At 32.4% G+C, this 17433-nt stretch overlaps 1 protein-coding gene across 1 annotated transcript; it reads left to right on the top strand.

Moving 5' to 3' along the window:
* Positions 1 to 1733: 1733 nt before the first annotated feature.
* LOC130824322 (protein REDUCED CHLOROPLAST COVERAGE 2) lies at positions 1734 to 16227 on the top strand. Its single transcript, XM_057689261.1, has 23 exons — positions 1734 to 2169; positions 2263 to 2324; positions 2466 to 2558; positions 4359 to 4431; positions 6572 to 6802; positions 7724 to 7788; positions 8210 to 8341; positions 8421 to 8462; positions 8832 to 9344; positions 9569 to 9726; positions 10018 to 10519; positions 10626 to 10688; positions 10771 to 10872; positions 10980 to 11300; positions 11429 to 11521; positions 11611 to 11712; positions 11799 to 11903; positions 12299 to 12432; positions 12774 to 12957; positions 13037 to 13168; positions 13254 to 13366; positions 13640 to 13721; positions 13828 to 16227. Exons 1-23 carry the CDS (start codon positions 2100 to 2102, stop codon positions 15757 to 15759), a joined length of 5304 nt encoding a protein of 1767 aa, XP_057545244.1. The 5' UTR covers positions 1734 to 2099; the 3' UTR covers positions 15760 to 16227.
* The last annotated feature ends 1206 nt before the right edge of the window (positions 16228 to 17433 follow it).

The following is a 17433-nucleotide window of genomic DNA, read 5'->3' as shown; positions in this document are numbered from 1 at the left end:
AATTTTATAATTATATAGTTTTGAAATATAAGAAGGAGATACGAATGAGATAAGTTTTTGGTTATTACAGGAATTCCGAGGTTATTAGTTTCAGCTTGGCACCGCTGATTATGGTGAAACGTCTATGATTAAAGTTTACACTTCACGCTCATGCTACCTCCCCTTCTGTATTTCCTTAAAGATATTTAGTTTTTGAAACTTATGGCAAATTCAATAAATATTTTGCTCATTCAAATCGGGTAACAATTATATAAATAAACTATTTAAAAATTTTGTCCTTTATTTTTTTACTTTGTACTTTTTCCCTTTCACTATTGCTATATTTGATTTTTTGCACAATTTAATATGATATTTTAATCATTTATATCATATATTGAAATGTACACATCTAAAAAGTATAAAAAGTTAATTTTATGAAAGTATGCGATTAGACGATTCAAACAAGATCTCGATCACTTGCCTTACATACAAATCGTAATATATAAAATTAGTTTGAACAAAGAATAGTGTCAATAACTATAATGTGACGAGTATTTCAGAACACACGAAGTATTTTACTATGTCAAACTTTGATCTCTTATAACTCGTAACTTGTAACTTTGTAGATGTTGTGTGGATGACATTTATCTCCTTTTTTATTTTATAGTAACAGTGATATAAAATTATTATCATAGTATTTTACTTGAACAGGTTAATTTGAAGTAATAAAAATTTTTATTTTGTTCATCTTACAAATAAAACTCAACAAATTTTTTATAAAATTTAACATTATACTCATACTGGCGCTAACCAGAGCAAATGATGTGCAAAACTCACAAAACTTATTACCTCGCATTATTAAGTTAAATGAAAAAATAATTTTTAATTGCAAGTCAAACTATTGAAAAACAGAAAGTTCTAGCTAGTTTGTAACTAAAGTTATCAAAACTCATATTGAAAACACAAAACGTAATACTCTACACACATAAATATATTTTATTAACTTGTATTCATTATAAATTATATTTGAAATTCTTCTTTTCGTATATAAAATATTACGAACATAACCAGCAATAATATGCACCGGTGGAAATACTAGTGTTTAATAAAATTAATTAGAGCCATCAATAACAAAATAACTTCATTACAAATCCACATAACGCACACACTTACACTGTTACGACTCATTTGGTTATTGGTATCAAATAGTGATATGATAAATGATTTGAAGTCTAAATTTTCATATTATGTATCATGTCATTTCCATGGTAATGAAATTTTGATCATTTCTATAATAACAATTTGTAGTCTAAATTAATATAATATTAGTCAATAATAAAAGTCTTTTTTTTTCATAATTTTTCATTTACTATCAAACGTCATATTGTTAAATGGTAATGCATTGGAATGAATTTTGTGAAAGAAATCAGATTGTTAAGAGAGAACAAACACGATCACTAAATTTGTCAAAAGATATTCCTACTAAAACTACTCCAACATTTAATTACCATTTTCACCATTTAATAAGAACTATCAAATGGGTTGTTTGCCTATTAGGGATAGAAGGGATAATCCTTTTTGATAAGCCACAACTCCCAAAGTACTAAAAAAAAATGGACAAAACTTAATTAAAAAAAGTTGTGACCTATCAAGAATAGTGAAAGAGAAAGGCAAGCAAAAAGATAGAATGTGAATGTTGTCTATAAGTTTGTTATTCATATAAGAGAAGAAAAAGAAAATGAATGGTCTATAATCAATTGGCTTTCACTATTCTATTTGTTTAACTCTTATTGTCTTGTTCTAAATTCTAAAAACATAACCTCAAACACTAAATCTTCCACCTTGTTACCCTCTTTTGCCTCATCTTATCCTTTATCTATCCATCCTTCCCTTCTTCATCCTTTATTACTATCACATACATCTCTTCCTACTCTTTCTCACTATTACTTTCTTTATTTACATTCATGTATCTCTTACTAAATTAAATATTATTGTAGATATACATTTTTCATACACAAATAAGTATTCTTCATGCATGCTTTTTCTTCATAATTTTATTTTATTTATCTCCAAGTAATTAATTGATATTGTTCATTTTAAACAAGTGAAACAAGATATATATGGCTCCAAAGGCAAGTAAGGCTAAGCAAAGTAAGGCTAAAGGGGAAAAGAAGAAGAAGGAGGAAAAAGGTATGTATATATATGTATGAATTAATGAATTGATGTTATTCGTTTTTTGTTTATCTGATTTTTATAAATAAGTGTATTTTTTATTTGTAACAGTTTTACCGACAGTCATTGAAGTAACAGTCGATACGCTTAATGATAGTCGAGTTATTCTAAAGGTACGTCTATATATATATAAATAAAAATCATTTTTGTATATTGATAAATTGCAATAAAAAAAATAAAAAAAAAAAACTGAGTAGGCATGAGATAAATATTTCATATTTGGTTAGTAATGTGTGGGTGGGTTTGGATAATAGGGGATTTCAACTGATAAGATTTTGGATGTGAGAAAGCTGTTGGCTGTGCATGTTGAGACATGTCATTTGACCAATTATTCTCTATCTCATGAGGTCAGTTTTCTTACTTTCTTCTAATTACATTCTTTTCATTCGATATATATATATATATATATATATATATATATATATATATATATATATATATATATATATATATATATATATATATATGTATATATATATATATATATGTATATATATATATATATATATATATATATATATATATATGTATATATATATATATATGTATATATATATATATATATATATATATGTATATATATATATATATATATATATATATATATATATGTATATGTATATATATATATATATATATATATATGTATATATATATATATATATATATATATATATATATATATTTATATATATATATTTATATATATATATATATATATATATATATATATATATATATATATATATAAAAACTTCTTATTAGTTTAATATTAGTATTAAATACATCAAGAAATTTGATTGTATAAAAGTATTCAGAAAAGATAGAATACTCCTGCTGTCCTATATATCAATACAATCAAAAACTAACAAACAAAAAAGATAATGCTCTAGAAGTAATCAACGAAAATTATCCTTGAAAATAAAAAATGCAGAATGAAAAAAAAAAAGGTAAAATACTTTGTTTGTTAAAAGTTACCCCATTTAATCAAAATTCTAAAAGGTAAAATTCGTCTATTAAGTTTAACGGGCATATAGCGACATAAAAATATAATCGCAAGCATGCATTCCTTTATTATTTAAATATAATATATGTCTTATTTGGTTCTATGTATATAAGTTAGTACACTAATTTAATATTTAATACCTTTAATTTGCATATTTTAAAATAATAAAAGGTAATATTAATAAATTTTACATGAACATGAATCAAATAAGATTTTATTTGACTATATTTTAACTTATAATTTAAAATTTAATGTGTAAATTAAAAGTAATTGATAGATAGTGCAAAAATAAAAATAAGGCATTTATATTGGAACTCAAAAAAGAACTAAAATTGATAATTGAGTTTTCAAAACATGTTATATAATAAATAATACGCATTCTCAGATAATAAATACATGGATGCAATATATGTTTTTTTATTTTTATTTTATTTTATTCATATACTTGATGTTAAATATTTACATGTAAGGAAGGGTGCATGAGATTTAAACTTTTTGTCTTAAACTCTTGTCCCAAATATGCTATACTCTTTTAATTAATTTTCTATTTTTATCTATTATGTCTTCAATATGATAAAAAATATATAATTTACTAAACAACAGAAGTTTCATCTCGAAATTTTTGGATAAATCAAAAATGGGTAAACCAAATGAGTGAAAAACTACCTTTAATTCATACAGTAGTATTTCTTACACTAATCATGCACGTATATAATATATATAACTCCCATATGCCTTTAATTTTGCCATATTATGAAATTTTAAGTGACAGATTATTGGTTACCATGTAGCAAATTCCAAAGCGAAAAGAGTAGTTATTATTAAAATTTTGATTGTAAATAGCCAATTTATATATCATAAAAAATTTCAAACATATCTTAGTAAATTTATTTGAAAATCTCATTTAATACCATCAATATATATTTTTCGGTTCTTTTGATATGTAATACTATCGTTTATGAGATGAATTGAAGAAAATTTTAAAAAGTTAAATGTATAATTTTTTAGATATATTTTTGATTTTGGAAAAATATATTTATTAATTATACTTTGTTAATATTTTGGAAATATAATTGACTTTATATATGACATGATCCTTGCTAGTTGTCATCGTAAATCTTACTTTTGAAATGCGTAACAGGTGCGGGGACCAAACCTCAAAGATTCACTCGAAATTGTCTCTCTTAAGCCATTCCATCTTACCATTATTCAAGGTACGCTATTTTCTCTTATGTTTAAGTCACTCATGACAGATAGTTTTTTATTGAGATAATATTAAAATAAAAGAATTTATATTCTGATGGTTTATATTTGTTGGCTACTTAACCTATAAATAGAGTACGTTTCATAGTGAGACGATCGTCTCATAAAATAATTTGTTAGTGTTTATGTTTTACTCTCTTGGATTCAATTTATTTATTTGTTATGTTTTACCATAAATCTCTAGTAATTTTGGTCAAAGTGTGACATACATGAAATAAAAGCCTCAAAGAGGTTTAACAATGAAAAACAAATGAAAAATATGATGCAAAGATGAACACAAGTGTTTATGAGGTATCTTGGATATCTCCCCCTCAAATGTAGGTTATTATATTGAATTCAACAATTACAAGTATAATAAACTTCCCCTTATCTAAAGAACAATCCTCTCAAGATCACAAAATGCTTAAACAATGATGAACACTCTCAAGTTTCAATCAAAGTAAAGCTCTCTCTCAATATGTGTTTGTGGTGCCTTGTTCTTATGAATGATGCTCACTTTTATAGATGAAGGAAAGCATCTTTCATAGAACCACACTTAATGCCTCATCAAAGCACAATTACATTACACAATTAACAAACCAATTAAGTATGACAATAAACATCACAATAAATAAGCATTAAACAAGGAGTTACACAACCTTTAAATACCTTTCAAGTGGCCAATCTGACCAAAAAAGAATCCAAGGCACAGTGCTCGAACGAGCACTTAGTTCAGAACCTACCTGCATAATGTGCCTTGAACGAGCACACCTCTATAGTCCACTTTTGACTTAGTTTTCATGTTACCTTGTTCGAGCAACCTTTATACCATGCCTTACCTTGTTCAAGGCATGGTTCCACTCTTTAGTGAAGCCTCATTCGCCTCAAATTAAGTACCTCATCAATCGTTCCAAACCTTAATTCACTCACATACGACACATCCTCATTTTTCCTCTCCAAAGTACAAGCTAAGGCATATTCGATTAACTGATCAAATTTATCATCATTATTAAGTGTTTTGGCACTTGGATTAACAATACAAAATAAAGCGAAGGGAATAGTAAATATCGCTTCTAATAGTTGTTAAACTTATATAGGAGAATTATTTATCATTTGTCAAATAATATTATCTTTCTTTTTTAATTTATATAAAAAAATTATAACAAAATAGGATATTGCTCAATTTATTTTATGCATATTTTTTTATATTAACTGTTTTAAAATGTTTTTTATTTATTATACTTAAAATATAGATTCTCTAAAAAAATTAAAATATTAATAATTGAAATATTGCATTAAACAACATGAATTAGAAGGTTTAACAATTATTAAATATTATAGAAAATAATATATTTCTCAAGAATTAAAAAAAGTTCATTAAAAAAATGTACTACTTTTTGTCTCTATGTGTTTACCGACTTTCTATTATGGTAAGCCCTTTTTACTTTGCGACAATTTTATTTTTGGTAATATCCTTATCATTTTTTTTTTATTTCTTATCAACATAGATTTTCTAATTTTTTGATGTTATCCAAGTAATCAAGAGCATACCTTAATTAAGGTTGAAAGGGGCTCGACCCATTCAAATGTTTTGGTCATTATATAAAATCAAATTTGTTCGATAATCATTACAATGAGAAAAGTTGTCGCTTAGTGGTTAAAAGTAAAATATTTTTGTTTAAATGATGACTTTGACAGTATAACTCCTTCTAACTTATGAACTCTGCTGCACACATTTTAATTGTTTTCATAAAAATTTTTCTTATTTTAATTGTTTTCATAAAAATTTTTCTTAATTCTTGTGCAAATGTTGGGCATTATTGTATATTCAAAAGGATAGAAGTATAAGTGTTCAAAACAGATTTAATAATTCGATATTTATCTGATTATGGAATCGAATTCGACTTGATTCGACTTCAAAATGAAAAATGAATCTAAAGTAATGTAAAAAATTGTAAATACAAGACTCGATTTTGAACCGACTCAAAATTAATCCCATGACCCGAATAAACACATCCGGACTAAAGCAACAACAATTTAATTGGAACATAGGATGAAATTGCCGTAGATCCTACTTAATTATTGTACTTATGCTTACAATTAATTTTGCAGATGACTACACTGAAAAGGACGCAATCACACACGTGAGGCGGCTGCTAGACATAGTAGCATGCACCACAACATTTGGGCCAAAAGTGGGCCGGAAAGAAACAGGCCCAAAAGAAGGTGAAGTGGAAAATGGAAAGAAGGAAGATAAAGGGGAGATAGATATGAGTCCACCACCAAGGTTGGCCCAGTTTTACGACTTCTTCTCTTTCTCACATCTCACTCCTCCTATTCAATGTTAGTTTTCTTCTCTCAATTTCTCTTTTATTATTATTTGGTGCAATGTTTTGCTTATCAAACTTGTATAACAAAAAATTGATAACATAACAAAACAAAGTGTGTCAATTCAGATTAGAGATGATCCTGTGTTTAAGATCCTATTAAACCCACTTTAGGCCCGACTCAGATTATCCCGACTTTTAGGATCTATTCTAGATTTAAGCTTTTAATAACAATCGGATTCAAGTAAAATTCTAAGTCCAAAGGAAATCAATGGGTATGGGTCTGGGTCTAGGGTCTTTAGACCCAGACTCGACCTATACCCTTTCTCTGGAACCATTTAAGATTCAAACCCATTAGATCCATCCTAGACCCGTCATACCTGCTCTTGACCCGACCTATTAAACAATCTAAAAGTAATTTTTAGTTCATTAAAAACCTATACCTATATTTTTTGGATTCAATTTAGACTATATACAACCTATATATCCATTTTAGTACAATTAAAACCTTTAAAATGTAAAAAAGTTTACAAAAATTATTGTACGAGACAATCCTACCGTGAAACATGTCTCGTACTTGGGTTAAATAGCCCAATAATAGAAACTTTTAGCTTATAGACTTTTTGTTTTGAGGTCGTCTCACTGTGAGACAGTCTTATAACTGAAAAATTTAGTATGAATAATTAAATTAAAACCCATTTAGAACCGTTTAAAACCATAAGCTCATTAAACTCTAATTTATCATATGGACTCTTCTAAAGTAATGTCAGAGCTTACTATTAAGACTGATTTGTTTGTACGTAGTCAACCTCAATCTGGTTTGACATTATTGTTGTTGTAATTTTGACCATATAGTGTTTTGTTTATTTTTGTGATGAAATTGTCCAAATATGTGATTCTTGATATTAAACTCTATTATATATTGGATCTCTTGTAGATATTAGGAGATCTAACCGCCCTTTCCTTGAGGACAAGACAGAAGATGATTTTTTTCAAATTGATGTAAGCATTATTCGTTAGTCCTTTGTGTTTTGATTTGCACCTCCTCTTAGTTTATAGTATATGAAAATATTAACTGAATAATGCAAGTATATAATATCGTGATTAAATTTATTATTTATCGAATATACCATCACTATTTCATTCAATTAAATATATTAAATTCTACGTTAGGTATATAAAATTATTATAATAAAATATAAAAATACTTTACACAAATTAGCTCCAATTTAAAAATAATTAAATTAGGTGAATATTGTCATGTAATCAACTATCATCCACTAAAATAATTCTATTTGTCAAGGCTCATTGATGATGACATTTATTATTTTTCAACATTTTTATTAGTATGTATGATTCTTTCTTTCATTTAGAGTTTCTTCTTAGCTAATTTAGGTGATTTTATGTCCGATATTACCTCAAGGTTCGCGTCTGTGGTGGAAAGCCTATGACAGTTGTTGCTTCACGAGAAGGATTTTATCCTTCAGGGCGACGACAGCTTCGTTGCCACTCATTGGTTGGCCTACTGCAGCAAATAAGTCGTGTGTTTGATGCGGTAATGTGAACTTGCATACCTGCTAGTATGGTTTAGTTACATTCTTGAGTTTCTTCGCTCATTTGTTGTTTTCATGTAGGCATATAAGGCCCTTATGAAAGCTTTTACGGAGCATAACAAGGTAATCAAAAATGCATTCTATTGTTGTTTATCAAGGAGCCAACTCAGCCAAAAGTTTAAGCTGATGGTTGAAGCCTAAAATATATTATACTCTATCATGCACCCTCACAAGTGAGATCTTTAGGGTAGAATTGTGGATGCAACACATGCTCTCTTCTAGTCTTCTTAAGTAACACTAAATAATCCACTTGCAATGAGGGATGGATAAATTTGATTCTTTGACATGGGCTTCTGATACCATGTTAAGAAACCAAGTCAACCAAAAAGCTTGAGCCGATGGTTGAAACCCCAAGATATGTTATATACTTTATCATTGCCAGATTACACATTTAAAAGGAGATTAATGTATTATATATGTCTGCTCTTGCAGTTTGGAAATCTACCTTATGGTTTTCGTGCAAACACATGGGTTGTCCCTCCAGTGGTGGCTGATAACCCTTCTGCTTTCCCACCTCTTCCTGTGGAAGATGAGAACTGGGGAGGAAATGGAGGTGGTCAAGGAAGAGATGGAAAGCATGATAACCGACAATGGGCAAAAGAGTTTGCAATCTTGGCAGCTATGCCTTGCAAAACCGCTGAGGAGAGGCAAGTACGAGACAAGAAAGCTTTTCTTCTCCACAGTTTATTTGTCGATGTTTCAGTTTTTAAAGCTGTAGCTGCTATAAAGAATATCATCCAAAGCAATCCAAATTCTCCTTCTACTGATGTACTTTTGGAACAAGTTGGAGATTTACAAATTACAATAACAAAAGATGAACCTGATGCTAGTACAAAGTTGGACAGCAAGTATGATGGAAGTCGTGTTCTTGGATTGCTCCCAGAGGAGCTTGCCCGTAGAAATTTAATCAAGGGTATAACGGCTGATGAGAGTGCTACAGTTTGTGTAAGTAGCTACCTGTCTTTTTAGTGCTTGGATTGTTTAGTAAGTGTCATATGAGACTTCTACACGTCCGAGTCTCATGAGATCACCTATTAATATCATCATATTTAAATTAAAATACATTAGTTATGGCATGAGACCATGATATCGCCTTAGTAAAGGATTATTTTGTATCACACTCATCGTATATGTGCTTAACTGATGGCGCTATGTCTTTATCATGTCAGGATACTCCTACACTAGCTGTAGTAGTTGTTAGTCATTGTGGCTACACAGCTGTTGTGAAAGTTTCTTCGGAGGTAAATTGGGAGGGAGAACCAATTCCCCAAGACATTGAGATTGAAGAACAACCTGAAGGAGGTGCTAATGCTTTAAATGTAAACAGGTCAGTATCTTTAGTTATTTTGATGGGGCCAAATATTTATTGGTTTTAGAGTATGATGAACTATGTAAAACGACTATTTATGTAAAGTTGCATATGAGATGTTTCCTACCTAGGGTTAATCAGAAAAACCTCTTTGTTATCACTAACAACGGTAAGATTGCGTACATCTGTACCCCTTAAAACCCTCACTCTAGGCGGGAGCTACTTACTACCATTGGGTAATAGAAGAAAATGGAAAAGTGCATTTCTTCATCTAAGAATACATCATGAGCTACTTGGTTGATTTAACAGTTTGAGATTGTTGCTGCACAAGTCATTATCTCCGTCGTCAGCTTCTGCTCAACGATCACAATGTGCAGATGTCGAAGATTTGAACTCTGGCAGGTCATTGGTGAGAAAAGTAATGGCAGAGAGTATATCAAAGTTAGAGGCAGAAAGTACTAAAACTGTTAAGTCTATAAGATGGGAGCTTGGTGCTTGTTGGGTGCAACACTTGCAAAATCCGACTTCAGTGAAAGTAGAGTCCAAGAAATCCGAGGAGGTTAAGCTTGAGCCTGTTGTGAAGGGTCTTGGAAAGCAAGGAGGACTATTAAAGGAAATCAAAAAAGGAATTGATGTAAAGCACAATAAAGAAGCTGCTGATAACAGACTAGACTCGAGCAAGAAATCAGATGTCGTTGATCCAAAAGAACTTGAGAAACTTGCTGCAGTGACGGAAAGTCTGTGGAAGAAGTTGATATCCGAGGCAGCTTATTCACGTTTGAAAGAGTCAGAGACTGGTCTTCATTTGAAGGTCATTCCTTTATTAACCTATACGGTTTTGATTGACTCGGTGTTGATAAATTTGTACATCTAGTAAGTCAATAATCTATTCTGATGTTATGTTGTTTACACTGTAGGCGCCTGATGATCTTATTGAAATGGCACATAAGTATTATGCTGACACAGCCCTTCCGAAGTTGGTTGGTTATTCTATCTCGATCAATCATCTACTATGGATGTATCTAAGTTTGTGAATTAAATTTTGACTTCCAACTAGTTTAGGTGGCAGATTTTGCGTCTTTGGAACTTTCTCCAGTTGATGGAAGGACACTAACTGATTTTATGCATACAAGGGGATTGCAAATGTGCTCTTTAGGACGAGTGGTAATTCTTCTATTTTTGATCTAGTTGTGTAATACTATATGGTTGAGCAGTATTGCTATATATTTGTATCAAGATCATAACTTATTATTTTTGCTTCCTCTTTGCAGGTTGAACTTTCTGATAAACTCCCACACGTACAATCATTGTGTGTGCATGAAATGATCGTTAGAGCCTACAAGCATGTATTGCAAGCTGTAATTGCGGCAGTTGATGATGCTTCTGAGTTGGTTAGTGCTATAGCAGCATGCTTAAACATATTATTGGGATCACTAAGCTCCGATGATGCAGATGAAGAAACTATTAGTGATGATAACTTGAAACAAAAATGGGTCAAAATATTTCTCTTGAAGAGGTTTGGTTGGCAATGGAAACAAGAAACCTGCCAAGATCTTAGAAAGTTTGCCATTCTTCGCGGGCTTTGCCATAAGGTCCTACTTCTCAAGTCTTAACCATGTCAGATACCTTTTTTTGTACACAAATATTTGTCACATTGTCCTAACAATCTCATAGTTAGAGGTATTTATTCGGGTAGCTTTTATGGATTCGTCTTTGGCAGGTTGGACTTGAACTTGTTCCAAGAGACTACGAGGTAGATACGAAATGTCCATTTAAGAAGTCGGACATTATAAGCATGATACCAGTATATAAGGTACAATAAGAATTTGAGGGGTATAGAAAGAAATCAAGAATATTTTAGATATATTTATCAAGTTTTTATATCTCAATTTGTTTTTCCAGCATGCTGCTTGTTCTTCTGCTGACGGACGTACACTTTTAGAGTCATCAAAAACGTCCTTGGACAAAGGCAAATTGGAAGATGCTGTCAATTATGGAACCAAGGTTTTAATCTTTTTCATTCTCTTGCATAAAAGTATTTATTAAAACAAATCAACAACTAAAAGTTAATGCCTATTTCTAAATTGAAGGCACTTTCCAAGCTTGTTTCGGTCTGTGGTCCTTATCATCGCATGACAGCCGGAGCATATAGTCTTTTAGCCGTGGTACTTTATCATACCGGAGATTTCAATCAGGTATGTGATTTTCAACTTAAAAATTTTATGTAAACCATTTAGTTTTTATACTTATCAGTTTGCGGTTATTCGGTATCTTGACTGAGTCTTATTTTACATATTCATTGAATAAGGAAGATATGATTTTGAGCTTATATAGTTTATATATGTATTGTTTGTGCTAAATTAGACTGAATTTATTGTGAATGTCTCATGTCTGTAATTATCGGGAAAACACGAAATGCACACACTTCACAAGCAAAGGAGAATATACCATCCCAAAACCATATGGCAATGGGAAGAAGGTCTCCAATAGCTTATAAAGCGTGCACACCATCTTTAAATTTTCGATATGGGATAAACCATATAGGCGCTATTAGATGATTGCCTAAATTGCTAAACTCGATCTATTTTAGGCAACGATATATCAGCAGAAAGCACTTGACATCAACGAAAGAGAGCTTGGTCTTGATCATCCTGACACAATGAAAAGTTACGGAGATTTGGCTGTTTTCTACTATCGTCTCCAGCATACAGAATTGGCCCTGAAGTGAGCATTTATGTTTTGAATTTGATAATTATACTTGTTGTTGAAGGTACTTGTACATTGGCCGTGTTGGGATGGTTTATCCCATATCGACAAATTAAAGATAGTGTGCACGCTTTATAAGCTATTGGAGACATTCTTCCCATTGTCATATGGTTTTGGGATGGTATATACTCCTTTGCTTGTAAAGTGTGTGCACCTCGTGTTTTCCTCGATAATTGCTAGCATTCACAATAAGTCTAGTCTAATTTAACAGGCCGCAGTATACTGAAATTAATAGACAATATTTTACTTTTAAATTGCTGAAAGAATGATGTTAGATTATATGTTTGTTACTAATCCAGGTATGTAAATCGCGCATTATATCTCTTACATCTCACCTGTGGCCCTTCTCATCCGAATACTGCCGCCACATATATAAATGTGGCAATGATGGAAGAAGGTTTGGGGAATGTTCATGTTGCATTAAGATATCTTCACGAAGCGCTAAAGTGCAACCAAAGATTGCTCGGGGCTGATCATATACAGGTCATTTTTGTAATTCCTCCAATCGTAAGTCATTGTAACCAACCATGGATAACTTAATTTGTCCCACTTTTTCATGCAGACTGCTGCGAGCTATCATGCCATTGCGATTGCTTTATCTTTGATGGAAGCTTACTCCTTAAGTGTTCAGCATGAGCAGACCACTCTGCAAATATTGCAGGCAAAGCTTGGATCAGAAGATCTGCGAACTCAGGTTGATATATTTGAAATCTTCGACATTAGAACATCACTATCACTCAAGCCATTGAACTTATTTATGAATTTCTAATATTATGCAGGATGCGGCTGCCTGGCTTGAATATTTTGAATCCAAGGCTCTAGAACAGCAGGAAGCTGCTCGTAATGGCACCCCGAAACCAGATGCCTCCATCTCCAGCAAAGGACATTTGAGGTGCGTAACTATGCATACCATTTTTTTCGTTTTTTATATATGCTACTTATATAAAACACGCATGAACAAAAAATGCTCCACACATGTGGCTTTACAACAAATATTCAGGGGCAGAGAAAAAATACACGATAACTTCTTAGTTAATGTTTGGTTTTCTAGCAAATAACAAATATTTTAGGCCCTTTAATTGAAGGGGCCATGTGCAGTCGAGCACCTTACACATTCCTAGAACCACCTTTGCAAATTGAATTTGATTCTTGACCTTCCAAACAGTGTATCGGATCTCCTCGACTATATTACCCCCGAGGCAGAACTTAGAGCAAGAGAAGCTCAAAGAAAACAAGCTCGTGCAAAGGTGACGACAACATAATACTACAACTTTACTTTCTCTTAGTAAATGAATTTGAATTGGAGCTTTGGACTTAAAGAGATATTAAGATGTAAATTGTTATGTCTTATAGGTAAAGAGCAAAGCTGAGCAAACTTGGGAAATGGTAGAAGATGAATCACCCAAGGATGAAAACTTGTCACCAAGCTATCCAGCTGAGAGTAGCAGTGACAAAGAAAACAAGTCTGAACCTGTAGTCGAGCCTGTACAGGAGAAAGATGCCAATGCCAGTGCTGAAGCAGTCACCGTCCTAAATGGTGATCTGACACAAGATGACACATCAGATGAAGGATGGCAAGAAGCTGTTCCTAAAGGACGATCTATAACAAGCCGTAAGCCTTCTGCTTCACGACGACCTAGCTTAGCAAAACTCAATACAAACTTTGTGAATCAACAACAATCACGCTTTCGAGGCAAGACATCGAGTTTTACATCCCCAAGGCCTCCTTTAAATGAGTCTACTATTACTAGTCCATCAGTCTCGAAGAAGTTTACTAAGGGGACAAGCTTTAATCCAAAGCAGGGTACTTCTACAACCTTAGATGTTGCAACCGAGAAGTCGGCAAACTTGAAATCTGTACCATCAAGTTCGTCTTTGTCTGAGAAAGTTCTCAAGCCAACTCCTCTCGCAAGCTCAATTAATATTCAGACGGCTGGGAAACTTTTCTCGTATAAAGAGGTTGCTCTTGCACCACCAGGAACAATTGTGAAGGCAGTCATAGAGCAATCAACAAAGGAAGAGATCAATAGTTTAGAATCTACCCAAGCTGAGCAAAAAGCCGCAGGCGAGGAAGTGGAGGATGAATCTGCTCAAAAGTCTAAGGATGAGAAAGTAGAAGAAAAAAAACTCGAAGATGACTCACAAAAGGTAGTATCAAATGAAATTATAACCAACACAACCAATGATACAAAAAAAGAAGTCGAAACTGATGAATATAAAAATCTGAAAATTTCTTTGAAAGTGGATGAAGTTGGGGGAAATGGGGAAATAGAAAACAACCTTGTGCCTGAATCATTAGACTCTCAGCCTCTTTCTGGTGGATCACTCACTGAATTATCGGTAGTAAATGATGGAAAATCGCTGGATGTACCGAGTATAGATTGCGATGGGATTCCTTCACAAACAGAAGGGGAGAAGCAAGACGGAATAGAAAGTGGTACGGAAACAACCAAGAAACTTTCTGCATCAGCACCTCCTTATAATCCAACATTAATACCGGTTTTTGGGACTGTTCCAGCTCAAGGATTCAAAGACCATAGTGGAATGCTACCCCCACCTGTAAATATAACACCAATGATGGCAGTTAGTCCTATTCGTCGATCACCCCATCAATCAGCTACTGCTCGGGTTCCTTATGGCCCACGATTATCTGGAGGTTATAACAGGTCTGGGAACCGAGGGAACCGTATAAAACCTGGAATTCTCAATGGAGAGCATATTGGGGATGTAAACCACTTTAATCCTCCTTTAATCATGAACCCACATGCAGCAGAGTTTGTTCCTAGCCAACCATGGAAACCGAATGGTTACCCTTTATCTCCGAATGGCTATTTGGGTTCAGCACATGGGATGCCGGTGTCTCCAAATGGTTATGCGACTATAACTCCAACTGGTGTATCTCCAACTAATGCTTACCAACCCTCCTTGAATGGGATTCCAGAGGCACAAAATGGGTTACCAGAATCTCCTAATGGTTCTTCAGAGTCCTCTGAGGTTGCACATGTTGAAACTGCTGCTGAAAAAAGTGATCAGGTTTTGTTAGAAGAAAATTTAGAGAACTCATCATGGGACACCGTAATGGATTCAAATAAATCAGGAGGAGAAAAACCCAAAGATGTGAAAGGCGATCATGAGATATGGGAGCCTCCTGTTGCTGAAACACCAGTATTATCTGATGTTGTTGCCGTAGAAAGTGATGATCATACGATAATTCAGGAAAGACCGAGTAAATGTTGGGGAGACTATAGCGACAACGAAGTTGAATTTGTTGAGGTTGCTAGTTAAATGAGATAGTTTTGTCGATTACCGTTAGAAATTCCGCCATCAGGTCCCCTAATGTGCAGCAGCAGGCCAACAGTGAATCAATTGAAGCATAATTTGACAAAGCAGTTTGCTTTCGGTTCAGATCTGACTTGGTTATGCAAAGAATACTTGAATTAGTGTATATACCAAGTTTATCAAGTTCATGAGCATGCGTGCGACGAAGGTTCAATCATACAATGGTGCCACAAACCAGGCCATTTTTGTGCTAATTGATACTACCTCTGTTTGGATTTAGTTGTCTGCATTATTAGCGTCATTTGTGGAATATTTTGTTGACAAGGATCATTTAATTTACAAGTAGAGAAGAAAAAGATAGAGTTGAAGGAGGGGAGCTCTCCTTTCTTTTTGCAATTTTGTATTTCTTTTATTGCTTTATGGAAGACATCTTAACAATAATAATATGCAATTTGTGCTTTCAGTTCATGTTCATCAGAACATTTTCAGCAATCATTCTGGTTTTTGTCTCCAGCTGCGACAGTTCTATCAATCTTTTTAAATTAGACTTTTATCTAGCCTCGAGTGATAAGTGTATGATTTTACACTTATTGGTCTTCTATGGGGTGTATTTAGAGTATTAATTACTGAGTTTTGAGGACAAAGCGATGAAAATAAGCTAGAATAGTTACATATGCTATTTTGTTCCATTTGGTTTCTTTATGGATATTTTTGGATATATTCAAGCTACTTTTGATCACTCTGTTTCTCGTTGAAGTCCTCCGAATATCAAGAGAATAAATGTGCATAATTGGGACAACGTTTGAAGGCTTATGGTTCATGTATTGAGTTTGGAAATATCTTAAATACTATTTGAAGCCTCTGATATTAGTTGATGATAGTCTCTGTCAAGATTGATCTTAGTCTTTGTCGAAATTAGCTATTGTATCCACTGTCGAGACTAATCAATCGCGGTCGAGACTGATTGTAATGAAAAAAGTCACTGCCAAACTTAAGTTTAAACTTCGGTCGAAGTTGTCTGATTTCAATCGAGACTAGGTCGAGACGAGATCAAGACCGGGTTGAGACTGCAAAATTTCGTCTAAAACTGCTACGGTGAATAATTTGTAAAGTTGTCTCAGAAATTATGAAGCATTAAGAAGAGTTTAAAGAAAAGTCATTGGAATTCTTTAGAGGGAGATTATATATTTATTGGATTTACATTGAAAAGGGATCTCGCCATTCTTCATCTTACTTTAAGTTTTTTTTAGAATTTAGGTTTCTTTTCTTCAAGTTTCCTTTTAAATTTTGTAATCCAAATTTCTGGATTTTTATCTTCAGTGTTTTGTCTTTGTTTATGTTCAGGTTTTTGGGTTTATTAATATTTCAAGCTTTGGATTTCTTTCTCATTGTTATTCTACACAAGTACTTGGTAAGTTCTTTCTCTTTATCTCAATTTGAATATGTTTATGCCATTGAATATGTTTTATCTATTTACAATCATGATTTTCATTAGTGAGTAGTGTTGAATGCTAGGACATTGGATATGAACCCTAATATGTATATGATTAGATGAGATTTGCTTGTTATAATGTTGAATTGGTTAGATTAAATTGTTAAAAATGGTTATTCAAGTTAAAGTTTTTTAATTTCTCTAAAAACCAAAATCACGTAAGTTGAGGGATGAGAATATTATTAGTC

The sequence above is a fragment of the Amaranthus tricolor genome, chromosome 9 (genome assembly GCF_026212465.1).
Source record: "Amaranthus tricolor cultivar Red isolate AtriRed21 chromosome 9, ASM2621246v1, whole genome shotgun sequence".
NCBI lineage: Eukaryota > Viridiplantae > Streptophyta > Magnoliopsida > Caryophyllales > Amaranthaceae > Amaranthus > Amaranthus tricolor.
Note: the sequence above shows the minus strand (reverse complement) of the source record. Positions and strands in the feature narration are given on the sequence as shown.